This window comes from Canis aureus, chromosome 10 (assembly GCF_053574225.1).
Source record: "Canis aureus isolate CA01 chromosome 10, VMU_Caureus_v.1.0, whole genome shotgun sequence".
Lineage (NCBI taxonomy): Eukaryota > Metazoa > Chordata > Mammalia > Carnivora > Canidae > Canis > Canis aureus.
The window spans coordinates 18,855,067-18,873,179 of NC_135620.1; the positions used below are offsets into that span (position 1 = coordinate 18,855,067).

The window sequence follows — 18,113 nt, forward strand, 5'->3', positions numbered from 1 at the left end:
CCATCTCCTTTCTTTGTTTTATGATATTAGTATGTAGACTTTAACAGAAAACAGTGTTTAGTTAGCTTTTCAATCTGCTCCTTATTTGTGAAAGTATCAAAACTTAGAGAAAAGAAGCAAGCTCCTTATTTCCTCATTGGTTCTCAGAATTAGAACATCATGTCAGTAGAAATGAAAATTATTTAAGTTAAGCAATTGTTTCAGTATTAACATTACTGTTATATATTACTAGTAAGACTAAATTTCCAAAATTGTATACTATACATTACTGGTGCATTTTTAAAGCTTTTATTACTCAATTTTGATATTTTATAGCTTAGAAATTTTGAAAGAATGGGCTTTTATCTTTTCCTTTTCTCCGTAACAGTACATATAGATACATATCTTGATAAGCATAGTTCAAAAAGTTTATTTTCATAATACCATAATTTAACATAAAGACAATATGACAAAACATATTGATGTGCCTTTATATGATTGATAAACTTTAATCCTCAATTTATTATTTGTATCACATTAATAAAAGGAGCTACTTCTCATTTATCCTAAAGTAATTTCCTGATATGGCCCAGCTATACGGTTAGTTAATACAGCAAAGTGAATGAGAGGTATCCTCCTACCCTTTTATTCTTAACATTCAAGTCATTAAAAAGGGGAAATATCTTCAAGGATTGGGATACTAGAAATTAAGGACACTCCTAAAATAAAATATAAATTAATGTATTTGAATAAACTCCAAGCTCTGAAATGAAAGATCAGGAGATTTTAAAACTGAACTGAAATACTGATGTTCAAAATAATTTTTAAAAAATATTTGCACCAAGACAAGCCATAATCAGGTTTCAGGAATTTTTCTGATATTAAAAAGTGGATAAAATCAAAATTGATACAAATAAACAATGCAACCCTGTCCCTCACAGAAACAGCTCAGTCACACTGAAGACCATAAAAGGAATACACATATGACTTGACTTCAAGGAGGACAGCAAAGTACACAAGCATTGCTAATTTTCCTACCACCACCTGTCCTGAGGGACTAGCACTCAGCTGCTCACCAGAGCCTCTGACAGGACAGGCCTCAGGAATGGTTCCAACACCCCAGCAGCGGCCAGGCTCACAGCAGCATTGCATTTTCGTCATTCTGCCCGGGAGCTCTTGTGCACAGCGACCATTCACCAGGCCCGAGAAACACGTACCTGTTCTCTGATCTGAACATGTGGGAAGAAAACAGAAGGCAAGGCAGAATTATTTCAGGGTCTGGCGTCAATTATTTTACATATCAGAAGAGGCTAAGTGAAGGGGATTATTCTACTTACCTCTATTATACCTATTTATTTTCTTAGTTTCTATGACATTTGTTCATTTCTTCACTTATTTACTGATTGTACATTCACTGAACACTTATTCCATGCTGTACCCCAGGGATATAGAAAGGAAAGGCATGAAGCAGATATATGCTCATATTACATCGAGAAGCCAAGCCCAGACAGGCCCAGAGCTTAAAGGAAAGCAAGAATCCAATCCCTCCCTAGATTATCCAATCCCCAGCTGACCTGCAGGTGCATAGTATTGTTTGCCACTGAGAGTTTATGGTTGTTTGTTAACCAAATACCTGACTGATATAGTTGCTATTCTAGACAGTTGATCACAAACAGCTCCTCTGAGACATCTGAGCAGAGACCTGCATAATGTGAGGCATGAACCACTCAGTTATCTGAAGGAAGAGAAGTTCAAAGAAGAAGCAGCGATGGGCCTGATGTGTGTAAAATCAAGGGGCCAATGTGGCCAGAGAAGGAACACAAAAGGGAGCGCAGACGACTGAGTTCAGAGGGCAAGATCATGTATAATCTTGTAAGATCATTAGAGAAGGATTTTTGGATTTTATGTGGAGTGCTATACAAGTCACTGGATCCTTTCAATTAGAGGATAGATAATGGTTTACTTTTTAAAGATCTCTTGGCCTGTTGACTGTACTGAGTGCAGGAATGCCAGTGAAGGTAATCAGTAAGGGATAATGGTAGCTTGGATGATGGTGGCAGTGGTGACAATGATGAGAGTGGTCAGAGGGCAGACATTCTGAAGGCACAGCCCAGGGGGAACTTGCTTGGGGGTGCAGTATGAGAGAAAGAGAGTCTTGGAAATTTCCTAAGTTTTTGACTTAAGACAGCTGAGATGGGAAAAAAAGAGGAAAAAAGCAAGATTAGGAGATTTAGCACAAGGCTTCTCTTTAAAATCTTTTACATTTGAGATGTTGAATATAGGAACCTAGAACCCAGAGGAATGGTTAGGTTGAAGATGTATACCTATGAATGACCTGTACTCATGCAGTTATAAGCCCTGAGGCTGGATAAGATACTTTCAAGAATTAGGGGCAATGGGTTATGCAAATGGTAAAGACAAGTAAAGTAAGGTGAGGACCAAGTTGTAACCATGGGGCCTGGAAAGATGCTATGGTAAGAAGGTTGTGGATTATCTTGCAGCATTGGGTGTAGAGTGGTAATATGATCAAACATGACTATAATAAACATCACCCTAGCAGCAGGGTAGAGAATGGATCATAACAGTAGATAAAGGGTGAAAGACATCACCAAAAGAGAACATAAAATGCAAAGTTCCAAAAGTATAAAATACTGATATCATCTGTAAGCCTTATGGGCTTAAACTAAAATTGCCTTTATTGTAAGCAATATATATTATTCAACTTTCATCAAGAAGCTTTGCAGAAGTTTTGTCTATGACTGCAAGAAGAAATATGTACTGCAACAATCAGGAGCTGCATATAAATAATGTAGATGAAACTATTAAAAAATTCCATTAATAGGTAACGTCTATTTTTTTATACAGGATACAGAGTTTAAAATAAGTATTTTACTTTCTCAAATGGTCTGTAGTACATCCAGGTAGCTTCTAAACTGTTGTTCAATAAGTGAATTGGCTTTAAGGTACTCCCTGTAAGAATCAGAACACCGCCTTTCATTTCCCAAAAGAAACCTAGTATGCCCAAAAGTGAAGTACTAAATTTGAAGCATGCATGCATACTTGAAAGCACCGCAGACATTTCATAAACCTCACAAGCTGGGCTTGGACAGACTGTCACTGGGAATAAGTTCACAGGTAGATTTCTGTGCCCAAAAATGAGGCAGGAAAATAAGTTCTGGAATATTTATTCCAGAAACCCCAAGTATCATATTCCTAAATTTACTCAGTTGCTACATTCCTCAAGAATAGGATGTAAATGTAGATAAGAAAGTTCTGAACTCAACAATAATTGTGGTTACAAAACACACTCAGTATTACAAAGTGGGTTGAATGTGTTTCTCTCTTTAATTCTCCTGCGAGGAGGAGGTTGTACCAATGAATTTGAGAAAAAACAAAAACAAAACAAAACAAAACAAACCCATATCCTTGAATCAGAAGATTTAGGTCTTCCCTCGAAATCTTACTACTTGATTTTGTAGCTATATTTAACTCTTCCTCCTCATGGAACAGGGTTAGTGGCAGAATTAAATAGGACAGTATTTGTTCTTTTCCAGCAGAATGGTGGATCAGCTACCCTGAATGTCCCTCCCAACTGGAACATCCTGCATAAAATTTGAAAAAATATTTTTAAAAATACATTACCCAACTGTCATGAAAGAAAGGGAAAAATACAGACTCACAATGAAGTGAAAATAGGAATCTTTTTTAAAAAAAGATTTTATTTATTTATTTATTTATTTATTTATTTATTTATTTATTTATTTATTCATTCATGAGAGATACACAGAGAGAGACAGAAACATAGGCAGAGGGAGAAGCAGGCTCCCTGTGGGGAGCCTAATATGAAATTTGATCCCAGGACCCTGGGATCATGCTCTGAGCCAAAGGCAGACAGTCAATCACTGAGCCACCCAGGCGTCCCAAAAATGGGAATCTTAAGAGGTAAGCACACATCTAGATTTCAGATTTAGGGATCCCTGGGTGGTGCAGCGGTTTAGCACCTGCCTTTGGCCCAGGGCGTGATCCTGGAGACCTGGGATCGAATCCCACATTGGGCTCCCGGTGCATGGAGCCTGCTTCTCCCTCTGCCTGTGTCTCTGCCTCTCTCTCTCTCTCTCTCTCTCTCTCTCTCTCTGTGACTATCATAAATAAATAAAAATTTAAAAAAATTTATTAGATTTCAGATTTAGAGCTTCTGCAAAGCTCTGGAAACTTTGAACTTCAGCCTTGATACTTCCACAGGGCTGCTAGAGCATACAAGATAAAAAATCCAACACAAAACTTAATAGGAAACTCTCATCAACTACAGGCCCCAAAGAACCATAAGTAATCTTTTGTACAAAGCTATACTGTACACAGGTGGGCAGCTTAGAGACTTGCCTGTCTCTACACCTCAGGACTGAGTGGAGATAAAAATATAAAAAAGAAATCTCTCCTAAGAATCTTTAACCACAAGTTCTTCCTTAAACAGAGAGCTTCGATGTCTCAATTGATAGTAGATTTGTGGTCTGAAAAACTTCAAAGGAAGATTATACTACATAGAGGTCTCTCAGGGATACCAAGCAATTGGCAAAAGCAAAACAGGACCAATGAGAAACTAATATTACACAGGTCTCAAAGAATTCCCATAGACAAGTCCCCAAAAATAGAGGAGTGGCTAAGAAGAAAATACATAAATGGCTAAATAAATGAGTAAATATATAGCACATAAAGAAACAAGGTTCCATGAACAAAAGCAGCTGATAAACATCAGATATCAAATATAGAATGGTCAGACTGATTTTGACAATTTGTAATTATTTTTAATAACAATTCATTAGATATTAATTAGAACTAAATGATATTTAATATGCTAAGACAATTAAAATAGACAAATATGAACAGGTAAATAGAATCCATAAACCATGAAAGAAGAGACTTAAAGAAATTCAGTGAAACACTGTAAATGAAAACTATCATAATTGAAAAAATGTTTAGTGGATATATCAAATGGTATACTACATATGGATGAAAAGAGAATTAGTTACCTTGAAAATATATCTGAATAATTTATCTTCAGTGTAGTTCAGAGAGACAAGAGACAGAAAATATTCTTTTAAAACAGGTTAAGAAATATGGAGGTGAGCATGAGAAGGTAACATACATCTAGTAAGGGTACTAGAAAGAAGTAATAAAGCAGGTTGAGGGAGAGGCAATATTCAATAGATACTAGCTTAGAACTTTCTAACAATGTTGCAGGACAATCTCATATCTATGAAATCCAATAAATCTAAAGTGGGAAAAAATTTTTTAAATATCCAGAGCTCGGCACATCACGGTGAAACTGCAGACCAACAAAGAAAAAACGGGGACGTTAAAAATGGCTAGAAAGAGACACAGATTACCTATTAAGGAACATTCAAACCAATCACTGGCCTCTTAATAGCAGCAATGGAATACTGTCCTTTCTGTACACTATGATAAAATAGCTGTCAGCCTAAAATTCTGTATCCCAAGAAGCCATCTTTCCAAAGGGGAAATTAATGTGATTTTCAGGAACACATACAAAAAAGAAAGAATTTTCTACCAAAAGATTCTTGCTAAAGGAAATTTTAGAACTGGTTCTTTTTTTTTTATTTTTTTATTTTTTTTTTTAATTTAAGTGGGCTCCATGCTGGGCATAGAGCCCAATGCAGAGCTTGAAGATCTGAGCTGAGATCAAGAGTGGATGCCTAACCAACTGAGTCACCCAGATGCCCAGTAGAAAAGATTCTTTAGGCAAAAGATGATTCTAAACAGAAGGTTTGAAATATACGAAGGAATAATGAGGAAAAATAGTTATATATATGGGTATGTATAAACAAGCACTAAAATACTACAAAACAATGATAACGATTAATTTGTTGCATATACAAAGTGGCAACTGGCTAGAGTTTTTTTTTTTTTTTTAAGTTGGGAGGGGGCAAAGTGTGAGCATTTCAATACTCTTTTATTGTTTAGATATGAGTAAAATCCAGATAATTTTTGGCTATGAACCTTAAAATACTAGGATGACCACTAAAACCACGGAAGTATATAATTTCTAAACAATAAAGTTTAAAAATCAGAGTGTGGGGGAGGAGAGAGAACCAAAAAAAAAAAAAAAAGAGAGAGAGAGAGAGTGATACAGGAAAAAAAGGTGGAAAGCACAAAGAAGGTAATCAAAATAAAAACATATTGGTTACTAAACAAATACAAATGGATTTAAAGCTCAACCTAAAAGACAAAGATTTTCTGACTGAAAAAACTTCAAAAAATTTTAGATTTAGATTGGAGGTGATACATTTACAACCTAAGGAAGAAGAAAGACTGAGGAAAAAATACACAGCAGGCATATATTTAAACCCACCAACACCCACTCACAAAAATGTGAAGCATGATAATGAGATAAAATCGATAAACAGTATTTAGAAACAGACCAAGGAGAAAAGTAAAGATTTTTTTTTAAGATTTATTTATTTATTCATGAGAGACACAGACTGAGAGAGAGAAGCAGAGACACAGGCAAAGGGAGAAGCAGGCTCCTCACAGGGAGCCCGATGAGAGACTTGATCCCAGATCCCAGGATCACGACCTGAGCCGAAGGCAGATGCTCAACCACTGAGCCACCCAGGCATCCCGAAAAGTAAAGAATTTTAGAGAGTCAATATATATTGGAAAAAAGGCTCAATTTTTCAGGAAAATATAATACTTTAAATATTCATCATTTTGTAACATAACAGCAAAATAGAGAAACAAAAGCGTGAAGAGCCACATGAAGAAACTGAGAATTCACTATCATGGTGGGATATTCAGACAACCCTTTCAGTAACTGATAGATATGGTAGACAAAATTCAGTAAATAAAGAAAAAAACGTGAACAGCACAGGAAACAAGTTTGATCTAAAGGATATATCTTTTCAACAATGGGAGAAAATACATCTTTTTTCAAGCATGGAAAAATTTGCAAACCAGGGAAACCCTATACACTTTAAACAACTCGTAGGCCAAAAACTGGAAATAAAGTAATATGTATAAAAATGAGTAGGTGCTCATCAGGGATCATGAGTAATCTATACCAGTCCCAAACTACGGGAGTCTGCAAAAATATTGTGAGAGGTCCACAAATCTGTGTTTACATTGAACATGCAATGCAGGTATATAATGCCTCACCATATGAAGGCACTACTGTGATTCCCATATATGGAGACTGCATTTTGACCAATAAAATACAAATTCACTTAAATGTATTACTAAATACCCATTTGCTTTTCCATTATGCAATGTCTCAGAGATACTGAATTATCACCCTGTGTGGATCAAAAAAAAACATCCTTCTATATCAAAGAGTGGTCTTCAAATTCAGTAAGTATAAATAACCACTGTTCTACACAGTTCAAAAATCTCTGATCAGTCCCTAAGATACATATTGGAGGAAACCATGTCATTTGTGAGAGAGTAGAGAGCAGAAAGAGAGGCTTAGAAAATAAATCATAACTTTTTTTCAAATTCTACAATTAGTTTCTCCTAGTAATATCAGGGAGGTAGACCATCTACTTCCAATCCTGTGTATCAAAAACATACTAGGATAAGAAACAGATCAATTTGATGCATCATAGTTAAGGTCTCCCCCAAAATACATTTTGACACAAAGCAGTGACTCTTTTGTTTGCATACAAAAACTGCATGGTCAGAAACACAGAAAGCACTGTGTTGAAAACATGTCACAGGGAAGAATGTCTGGAATGAAAAAAAAGGCACCTGATAGAAATGAGAGCTGTCTAGGCACACCATCCCTTGAAATAGGGAATTATTCAGGGCAAAGGCAGATGAGGCATATTTATTTCACAATAAGGACAAATCTTTCTGATGCTTGGTGTATGTTTAACTGCTGGACTGATATGCCAGAAGTAATGAAAACAAGTCTATTTTTCTAACAATCTATCACCCTCACTACATTCCTGAACAAGGTTTACATGAAGTCTCATTTAAGCCCCACTGTGAAGGAGGAAGCAATTCATCTTCTCTGATTAAAATATAAATGTATCTTGAGGCAAAATAATGGAATGCTTATCAGAGTTTTCTCATGGTTTGACATTTACTCTAAGCTTGATTTGAGAACTAATGGTTAATTAGACGATGTGATGAAAACCTTGTAAAAGCTGGGGATTGTACCTCAAAATAAAGAGATCTCCTGTTGAATGAGTTTTGCTCATTGGAAATGAAGGATTCAGCCGGAAAACGCGGGTAAGGTTAGCTCAGGTTAGAATTCTAGTGATCCTAGGTGTTGGATAAATGGCAGCCATTGTCTCAGGCTTTATCCCCTGATGCCAGAGGATTGCACCTGCCTCTGTGACAGTCTGGAGCCAAACTCAGTTCCCCCTGATGAATTCTGCAGATTCCTGCTATTCCTAAAATACTTCCATGTAGGCTTTCATGTTTCTATTACACAAGACTAACTAGAACTGGGAACAATTAAAGAAACAGGAGTACTGTGGTTCCTAGGATATTTCTTACTTTAAAATTGTGAAGTGTTTTTTTCCTTACCATCTAACCTTTTCTTTCTAGGACCTTTGTTCTCAATTAAAACTAGTATCCCTGTTCCACCAGATGAGGTGTATGTGATGCTGAAGTTAAAAGTAAAACACTACGTAGTGTACTATTGCATCCCTGTCTCCCCTTCTCCCTTCAGTTAAACATTTTTAGGCATTTTGGGTTATCCCTCAAGTGTTTTGTTGCAAATACCATACATACGTGACCAACACCAGTCGCCACACAAACAACTGCAGTAATAACAGCAAGTTCTTTCCCCCATTGATTTTCATCTATGGTCTCTGACTTGCTTGAAAATCTTGATGGACTCTCAGTGCCATCAGAATCAATCTGAAACTTCTCAGCAGAGAAGTTAAGAATCTTAGCAACAGAATCTTAAGTTCAACCATCTTTCTTGCTTGGTCTCTAACTATTTCCTCCCTCAGCTCTCCTTCTCAGTCAGATAAACTCTTCACACCCTCTCTGGAGCCCCTCAGACACTTTCTGCATCTGTAGGCTTGCTCATGGCTTTCTTCTTGCTGGGCACAGTCCTGCTCCCTTTGTGCAGCAACTAACTACCTGTGTGCCAAAGTCTACATCAGTAGCCATTTCCTTAAGACGTTTTGACTCATAGCACCCACCTACAAAATGATTTAGCACTTAATCACTCACGGCCTCAAACGTTTTCTATTATTTTTTCACATTATGTTTTCAGGTTTTGTTTGCTTAAGAATACTCTAAGACAATATTGTGCACTGAAACTTTTTTAAGGCTCAAGAAAATGTCCTAGGATGTTGTGGCCACAAGATTTTCTACATGCTTACTCTCATTTCCTGAATTTTGCTGGCGTTGCTGCTGACTGATACTTTCAAGTCTCTCTGCTTAGGGGTCCCCACTGGCTTTGGGCTCACATCAGCAAGCATATCATCTTGCATACAGAATTTTCTCACTGCTCTAATCAGCTCACTAATTACTCATTGCTGTCTGCTAGTCATTTTCTCTGCCTGTATTACAATGTGGAAATTAGGTACTAATAATGCCAGAGGTTCCAAAATGACATAAGAGTCATTACATTGTTCTATTAAAAATGCTTCTAAGAAAATGATTATTAGGCATGTTTCTCCTCTTTTCAGAACTGACATGTGTTAGTATTCTATGTTGAAAAGAAAGCTCTGTCCTGGATATTAAAAAAAAAAACTTGATAAAACATCCTAGATAAAACTACATTAGGCATTTGACTTTTATATTCAGTAAAATGAGAATATCCTAGATTAAAATTAAAATGCCCAACTCAATTCTTCTGCCATATGAAATTGTTTTCCTACACATAAAAGAAAAGAGGTGGTTTATTGGTGTTTTATTTTTTTTAAATATTTTATTTATTTATTCATGAGAGAGACAGAGAAAGAGAGAGAGAGAGGCAGAGACACAGGCAGAGGGAGAAGCAGATTCCTTGCAGGGAGCCCAACGCAGACTGGATCCCGGATCCTGGGATCACTACCTGAGCCAAAGGCAGACACCCAACTGCTGAGCCACCCAGGTGCCCCCTTATTGGTGCTTTATAATGTGATATATTTTTGGATATTTTTGTTAACTAGAATAAGAAATTGGGGCAGCAATCAGCGTATGTCACTCTCAGAACAGAAGGGCAGATAATGTACAGTTTCATACTCAAGAAAAAGTTTTGAGTCCACCCAATTCATTACTGTTAGTATATATATATATATATATATATATATATATATATATATATATATACATGGTTATGAAATAAATAACATGGACACATCCATGATATACATAATTCAATCATAAATTCAGTGTAAGAAAATAGACTCAGATTTAAAAAATCAAAATCAGGGATCCCTGGGTGGCGCAGCGGTTTGGCGCCTGCCTTTGGCCCAGGGCGCGATCCTGGAGACCTGGGATCGAATCCCACGTCAGGCTCCCGATGCATGGAGCCTGCTTCTCCCTCTGCCTATGTCTCTGCCTCTCTCTCTCTCTCTGTATGACTATCATAAATAAATAAAAATTAAAAAAAAAATAAAAAAATAAAAAAAAATAAAAAAATAAAAAATCAAAATCAAAGATCTCTGACACATTAAAATGTTAGATTTGTTTGGAAAACACATACTTATTCCAAATGTAACATAATTATTCAAAGAAATTTTAAGCTGCCTAATTTTAACAGTGGTTTTATAATTGTGGAGAGTCACTCTTCCCTCCTTAGGGGATCTCTTTTGTTCCTGGGTCAGGATGTTGACCCTGGAATGAATGAGGATTCATAGGTACCACAGAAGTTCAAGCAGACTCTTATCTTGGGAGTACTCTGGACTATAACTCAGGGGCAACCACATCATGTCCAGCAGGATGCCAAATGATACAAAGCAGTTATTAACCAACACAAAATTCTCACATTCAACATCATCTACTTCATCCATTTGTTGGTTTGCCCATTCATTTCTAAAAGATTTACTGAGCTCAAACTTCTCTACAACCACCACGTAAGGCTCTGAGGGAACAGTATAAGTTAGGATCAATGGAGCATACAGTATGGCCAACCAATAAAGCACAAGTATCCATACAATGTGATAAAGCCAGAAATGAAGAAAATGAAAAATATTATGGGTGGGCTGATCAATTTTGCCCAAGAAGGAAATGGAATATCTAATTGGTGACAGGGAGGAGTCAGGAAATCAAGATGCTTTAGAAGAGAGGATGTTGTGGGCAAAGGCATGGTAGTGTGGTCATGCAGAATAGTGACAGAAATGTGAGGGTGAGGTGGCAAATCATTAGTAACAAGTCTTGAACACAGGCTGGTACCAGGTTCTACAGGGCTTTGAATGTCCAGGTCAAGACTTAGAACTTTATAGAGACAGGCAAGGAATAAAGAGAACTTATTATTATAATTTCATGGTAAACCAAATATCTGACAGCAAAGAAAAACAACCTCCATAAATCACTGGGAGTCTTAATCATGATTATCGGAATATAATGAAGAATATGCCTGCTTTTCAATGCAAAAGGAAAAGTGAACACAAATTTTTTTTGACTAAACAAATATTTAGAAATTTTAAAAAATCAAATACAAAGAAATAATTTGGAAGTATTTGTGTTAAATTCCTCTTTTCTAACTAGTTTGCTTCTCTTCTCACCCCTTACCACCTCCACTCCAATCAATTCTCAAAAGCCTTCAATTATTCCACTGTATATAATAAAATACATACACCTTATGTGGATTTCCAGAACTTCACAACAATAACCTCACTTACTTTTCCAGCCTCCCTTTTGCTTCTAGCCATATTCTAGAACACAAGTTTCCTGAAACTAGGGTCTACAGTATGAGCCAATGATATTCAGTGATGACTCCCACATTGGTATTCCTCCTACAGTGTTGAATCCATGCCTTTTCAAAGCTGATGCATGTGTGTATGTGTGTGTACATATATTGTTTTAGAAAAATCAAGCCAAGTGGAGGTAGTTCTACTAGCTTTCAACTCTCATAGACCTCTGACTTCAAAATTATATTAAATGAATTACTTACATGCAGTGAGTCAATGGGCACACTGATTCTAAAGCCAGTTAACATTCTCCATTTTCTAGACTTAATATTCCACATGAAATATTTGACCTAAAGTAAGATAGGAACTTTCATGCATTATAAAGAACAAACAACTATTATTCAAATATCATTACTCTAAGATGGGAGAGGAAGGCCAGACGGAGACATCCTACCTATTGAAGCAGATTGGCAGCACGGTGCTGGAGAAACCACTCACACTAGAGACCTTGATATCTAGGCACAGGGTCTCCACCACCTTAAAGTAGCTAAGGAGACAGTGTAGTGTGGCAGTAACAGAGCACGGGCTCCGTCTACTGGCTCTGCACCATTGTGTAAGTCCTTAACCTTTCTGAACCTCAATTTCTTGGTCTGCAAATCTGAGTAATTACACTTATCACACAGGGCTATTATAAGGATTATGTAACATACAGGTCCAGCAGAGGCACATCTGTCTCCTCCTCCTAATAATAATAAAAAATGTTTTATTGCACATTTACTAGAAAAAAACTGAGGCAGAGAGGAATCAGTAGCTTCCCCAAAGCCACACAGCTCTGAGATAATGGGAGTAATATAGATGCGCAGTACCTTATACATGGCATGTATTTCATAAATGGTAATGATTATTTTTACTCCCACTAACTCTGTTTTTTCTATTATGGCCATTGCTATTCTTCTACTAGTATATATGATGACAATACAGTATTCTGAAGGCAGGATCTACACCTCTCACATTCACTGTTGGATGGTGGCCCTAAGTTTAAGCTTTGCTCAATAATGAATGACCCAGACCATGATTGAGAAACACTGTTTCATCTTTCCAAACAAAGGAAAACATACACATATATTTGGCTTTACTTTAACTATACTTAAAACACAAAATTAAAGGTGTCAATTTCTTTTTTGTAAAAACTCTTTTCACTGGAATAAACAAGCTCTAAGTAAATAAGACATTGACTACATTCATGATTCATACCAAGGAAAGAAGCTTTAATTACTACATTCTGTCTCCGGAGGCAGATTTAAAAAAAAAAAAATCTTTCTTCTGCCATTGTGTCTCTAGCACTGGGCAAGAGCAATGTCTTGAGGAAGTCTTTCTTCATTTCCAAAATGACTCTGACAACATAAAACAAACCCAGATGGCTTCTGAAACTGAAGTCTTTGCAAAGAGCACCTGGTCTATCAATCCTTCAATAGTGGTGCCATTTATTTTAAACAACCTTTTCAGTCATTTTTCCCAATGATTTTATAATTGTTGCCATCTTCATACATGTTTGGGCTATTCTGTTATTATAAAGAAGCTCTGTATCATGGCTTCAAAAATCCAAGGCTTACCGATGCACCGAGAGCCATCTGTTGAGGTTACATATCCACGTGGACAAATGCAAAAATAGCTTCCCACGGTGTTGGAACACTCTCCAGTCTCACATATCCCAGGAATGACGTTGCACTCATCGATGTCTAATCAAGGGAAGGAGGAGAAGATGATTGAGAAAGGCCTCCATTAAACAGCTTGGACAAGGGATTTTTTTTTTTTTAAGAGTATCAGAGCACTCATGGTTGATTAGGTCAGATCATATAACCCTGAATATACTCTTGTTTCAGACCCCAAAGAATTTCTCACACATATCTATGGGAACTGAGATGAAAGTAAACTCCCATGGCAGTAAAACAATGCCAACTAAAGCAAAACTCTATATCCTTCTCTCCCCCACCCCCAAGCACAATTTAAATTGAAAATAAGTAAAGATGTCAGTGTTTTCGTTTCCATTCTATATCAATTAGGGAATTATCCCTACTACAGCCTTTAAAAAAACACATACAGGAATTACACTTTAAAATGTGGAATAACTAAATATGTTTAAAAATTTATAGCTGATTTTCACGCTAATTATTTGACCAATGGAGGATAGCAAGTAATTTTTTCTTCTATCTGGCTTCAGGATATGTTTTTGTACTTCCATTTGAATATGGGTATATATGACATTCTGGGAATTAATTTTAAATCTAAAATAATACAGAAACATGGCAGAGGGCAAAGTTGGGAGGCTTTGGGAGGGGTCCAGTTTTCTTATTGTACTTCCCTGCACTTATCAGGTTCTGCTTACTCAAGGCCGGGACTAGTCTATTCCCTTGCACATTCAGAAAAGATCTGCTTTCTTCTAAACTTTCATTAACGCAGAAAACCTGGCCATTTATATAACCGTTAACGTATTTTTTCTTCTAGTTCAGTAAGCAGAGGGAGAGGTGGAAAGTCAAACAAAACTACAATTAAGTTCACCGGGACCTATGTGCTAATGCATTTAAGAGGAAATGAGCAATTGTGAGCGAAATCCAGCCACAGATGCCTAGGAGTTGCCCATCTTCTTTAGGGCACAGAGCTACCAAAGACCATGAAATACAGAGAAGGATTTAAAAGTCATAAACATAGTGATTATAGAAAAGCAAACCTGAGCTTTTAAGTTTCTTTGAGGTTTTTTTTTAAGTTGGATAAATTTATTTTTTAATGTACCAATAAAGAAATAGGAAAAATTATATTCTTGTAAATACAAGGAAAGAAAATTTAAACCCCACAATTTAAAAAATGGTTGGTAATACTTATTCTTGAATTCCTCCATTGATCTAATCATTCTTTTTTCCTCCATTTATTCTGACAAGTTACTCCTGCCTACAAGCTGTGTCATGAAATAACTAGAAGCCTGTGCATCTTCTTGGAATGTTCACATATAAAAAAGTTAAAAGATTCAGACATTCCCTGAAATAGTATCTTCATTTGAGGCTTAGCAGTTAGCCACTGAAGGCACAGTGGTACAAATCAAAATTGACCAATTCCCTAAGAGAGATCAGAACTCTAACATGAGTTGACTGCATGAGAACCAAGTACATAATGTGGTGCAGTTACCATCAGATTTAATGCAACAAAATGAAATCATGTGTGCCAAATTTGGACCTACTACGTCTTGTGTTGCTATCTTCATGTGGTGCAACTTAACAAAATCAAACATGGATCCAGGACAGAAAGGAAACTAGAAGAGCTGTGCTTTAATCACCAAGTACACTGATCAGTCACTTGAGGATAAGGAAGACTATGAAAGAGAGGAGTACACAGTAGAGCAGCAAACTCTACACAGGTGACACCTTAAGCTGCTTTCTGATCTTCTACAGTCATACCAAAAGTCAAGGCACGTAAAGAGCTCAGGATTGATCTAAGTTCTTAAAAATTAGAAACCTTAGGTCCTTCATTTAAGCATTAACTCATTTCCAGGCATTTCCTTTCATCATAAAGCACATCTTTGTGCTCTACTTCCAAATACTCTCCCTGACAACAAAGAGTAGAAAAATGAAAGATGCTTAACATTTTTCTTCTTTAAGGAAAAAAAATCTGGGACAGAGTAGAACACATGGAGCGCTATTAAGTTTGTGGTTTTTATATTAAATATTTTAGTGTGCAAAACTCCATGTTTCATAATTCTTAGAGTTAACTAGAAACCTTAGGAGGTTAGCTTCCAAGTAATTGTATGAAAAAAGGCTCCTACTAAAGTATTTAGGGATCCTACACGAACAATAGTAATGTATTTCATTTTTGCATAGGCTTTCACCTAAATTGGAAAAATTCATTTCTTTTTCTTTTTTTTGGACGGATCAAAACACCCTGCATTTCAACGCAGTCATGCCCAACCAATATTTATCCATAAGTTTAAATTTAAACTTAGCATTAAAATTTATAGTAGGAAGGATATGTGCTTTTAGCTCTTTTGTAATATTAGTTCTTCAAGATTTTATGTCACAATCAGATTTGAAAGTATATCTTTACAAATATAAAACATACACTGCCTGGCAAGATATACAGAAGTGTGTTTAAGAGTGATAAGTCTATTCATGGGAAAAGGCAAAGTCTTAAAAAAGGTTTAATTCATCCTCTGCATAACTAAAGTGTCTCTGGGGACAACCATCCCTTGACTTTTTAAAAAAAGTTTATTTATCAGGGGGCACTTCAGTGGCCCAGGTCATGACCATGGGGTCATGAAATCGAGCTTCAGGTCAGGCTCCATGCCAGTACAGACTCTGCTTGAGATTCTCTCTCTCTCTCTCTCTCTGCCACTCCCCCAACTTGAGCATACACACATGTGCACACATTCTCTCTCTCAAATAAAAATTAAAATCTTTAAAACTTTATCAGTTTGGTGACTTTGGTTGGCAAACAGCAGAAAAAGTGGTCTAAATGGACATAAACCAAAAAATGAATAGCATGCATATCTGAAGTCCATATGGCATGGACATCAGGGTTGGTTTAAGCCAATGTCTCTTTCTCAGTTTCTTTGAGATGCACTCAACTACGTCCTCCTCAGTGCTTTGATTTCATCCTTAGGCTGTCTTCCCTAATGGGGAAGTTCTAGGCTAGATCTTTGGAATATCTAGTGCAAGAGAGGCTTCTCTTTCTGTGGCTGTCTCTTAGAAAGGAGAATATTTTTTCCCCAGGAGCACACAGTAAACATTTTTTTTTGTGCTAATGTTCTGAACTACATTCCTCTAACTAGGAGAATATGCTGGTTGGCAAAGTCCTGGAGTTCTGAACCAACAACTGTGGTTAAGTGGAATACAGTCAACTTTAGACTAATAAAGAAGAACAAAAACTAAAACAAGGGGCGCCCGAGTGGCTCAGTCAGTTATGTGTCTGCCTTCGGCTCAGGTCATGATCCCAGGGTCCTGGGATTGAGCTCTGCATGGAGCCTGTTTCTCCCTCTCCTTCTGCTGTTCCTCTGGTTGTGTACTGTGTCAAGTAAATAAATAAAATCTCAAAAAAACAAACAAAAAATAAAACCAAAAAACAGAATGGGTGAGTACATCTGAAAACAGAGCACACCTGAAGCATGGGAAATGTACCAGAATGGGTAGGATATTGATAGAAGATGTGCTTAGATAGCTAGCCATATGCTGAATCCTGCAGAGTCCTCCCAAGGACTTTGGCTTTTATTCTGAGGTGACCAGTGGTGTCTCTGAAGGAGGTTAAACTGAACAAGAGCATTACATAGGCAAATCAATATTTTAGAAGGACAATTCTTATGGGTAATGTGGACAGATAATGAACAGCCTAGTGATCAATGATGAAAGCATGGAGTAGAGCTTTATGATGAGGAAGAGAACACATATTCATGAGATACGAAGAAGGGGAAATCAATAGGACTTTGCTACTGGATAATAATATCTTAGACTTCTAGTTTGATAAACAATGGAGATAATGGTAGTGCTATTAACTGAGGATGGGATATGGAGGGAAGAAGACATTTTAAGGTTAGGCTGGGTTTTAGACTTTTTGAACTTGAGATTTTTGAGAGAAGTGGTCAGCAATTTCAACTGAATAGCTACAAATTTGAAACTGAATAAATACATGAGCCATAAAGACATACATTTGTAAATTATGTATGAACTCAGAGGATTGTGTTTGAAGTTGTGGCAATAAATGAGATGTCCAAAGGAGAAACATAAATTAAGAGAAAAGAAGTTAAGGAGGGCACTTCTGAAAACCACCACCATTTAAGAGAAGTCAAAAGAAGAGAAGGCTATTATGGGAGACCCAGGAAGGAAAAATGAGGGCAAGAAGAGGAAGAGTATGAGGAATGAGGGCCAGCAAGGACACTGTCAAATGGAGAGTGTTGCTGAGTACAGCATGGAAGGGTAAAGAAAGAAGGGCTAGAAAGTGCTTGGTAATTTGAAGAAGTTGAGCACAGGGTTCTTTTTTGTTTTTTGTTTTTTTCTAAAAGAAAATTAGATCTAAGCAAAACCATCTGACAGATTTGACTGCCAAACCACAGAACCTCATATTTGTCAACCAGCATTTACAACATTTACTGTAAATCTTACTCTAAGCAGAATATGTTGAATAATTTGGTAAGTAGTGCTAAGTGTGATCTCAGATATCATTGAATTCTAAGAACATGGCCCTAGAGATCCTGTCAATTCCAATATGGACGTCATACTATAAAGCAGTCCATGTAACAATTATGCTACAGAGAACTTAAAACAAGTAAAATAAGAAATTTTGTTT

At 36.7% G+C, this 18,113-nt stretch overlaps 1 protein-coding gene across 1 annotated transcript in view; it reads right to left on the minus strand.

Annotated features, from left to right (window-relative positions):
- Positions 1-18,113, minus strand: part of FBN2 (fibrillin 2) — a 242,819-nt gene that overhangs the window by 111,051 nt on the left and 113,655 nt on the right. The window contains exons 8-9 of the mRNA XM_077911529.1: positions 13,403-13,528; positions 1,056-1,208 (exon numbers count right to left, since the gene is read on the minus strand). Coding sequence (XP_077767655.1) covers positions 1,056-1,208; positions 13,403-13,528 — 279 coding nt within the window. The remainder of the gene's footprint in view (positions 1-1,055; positions 1,209-13,402; positions 13,529-18,113) is intronic.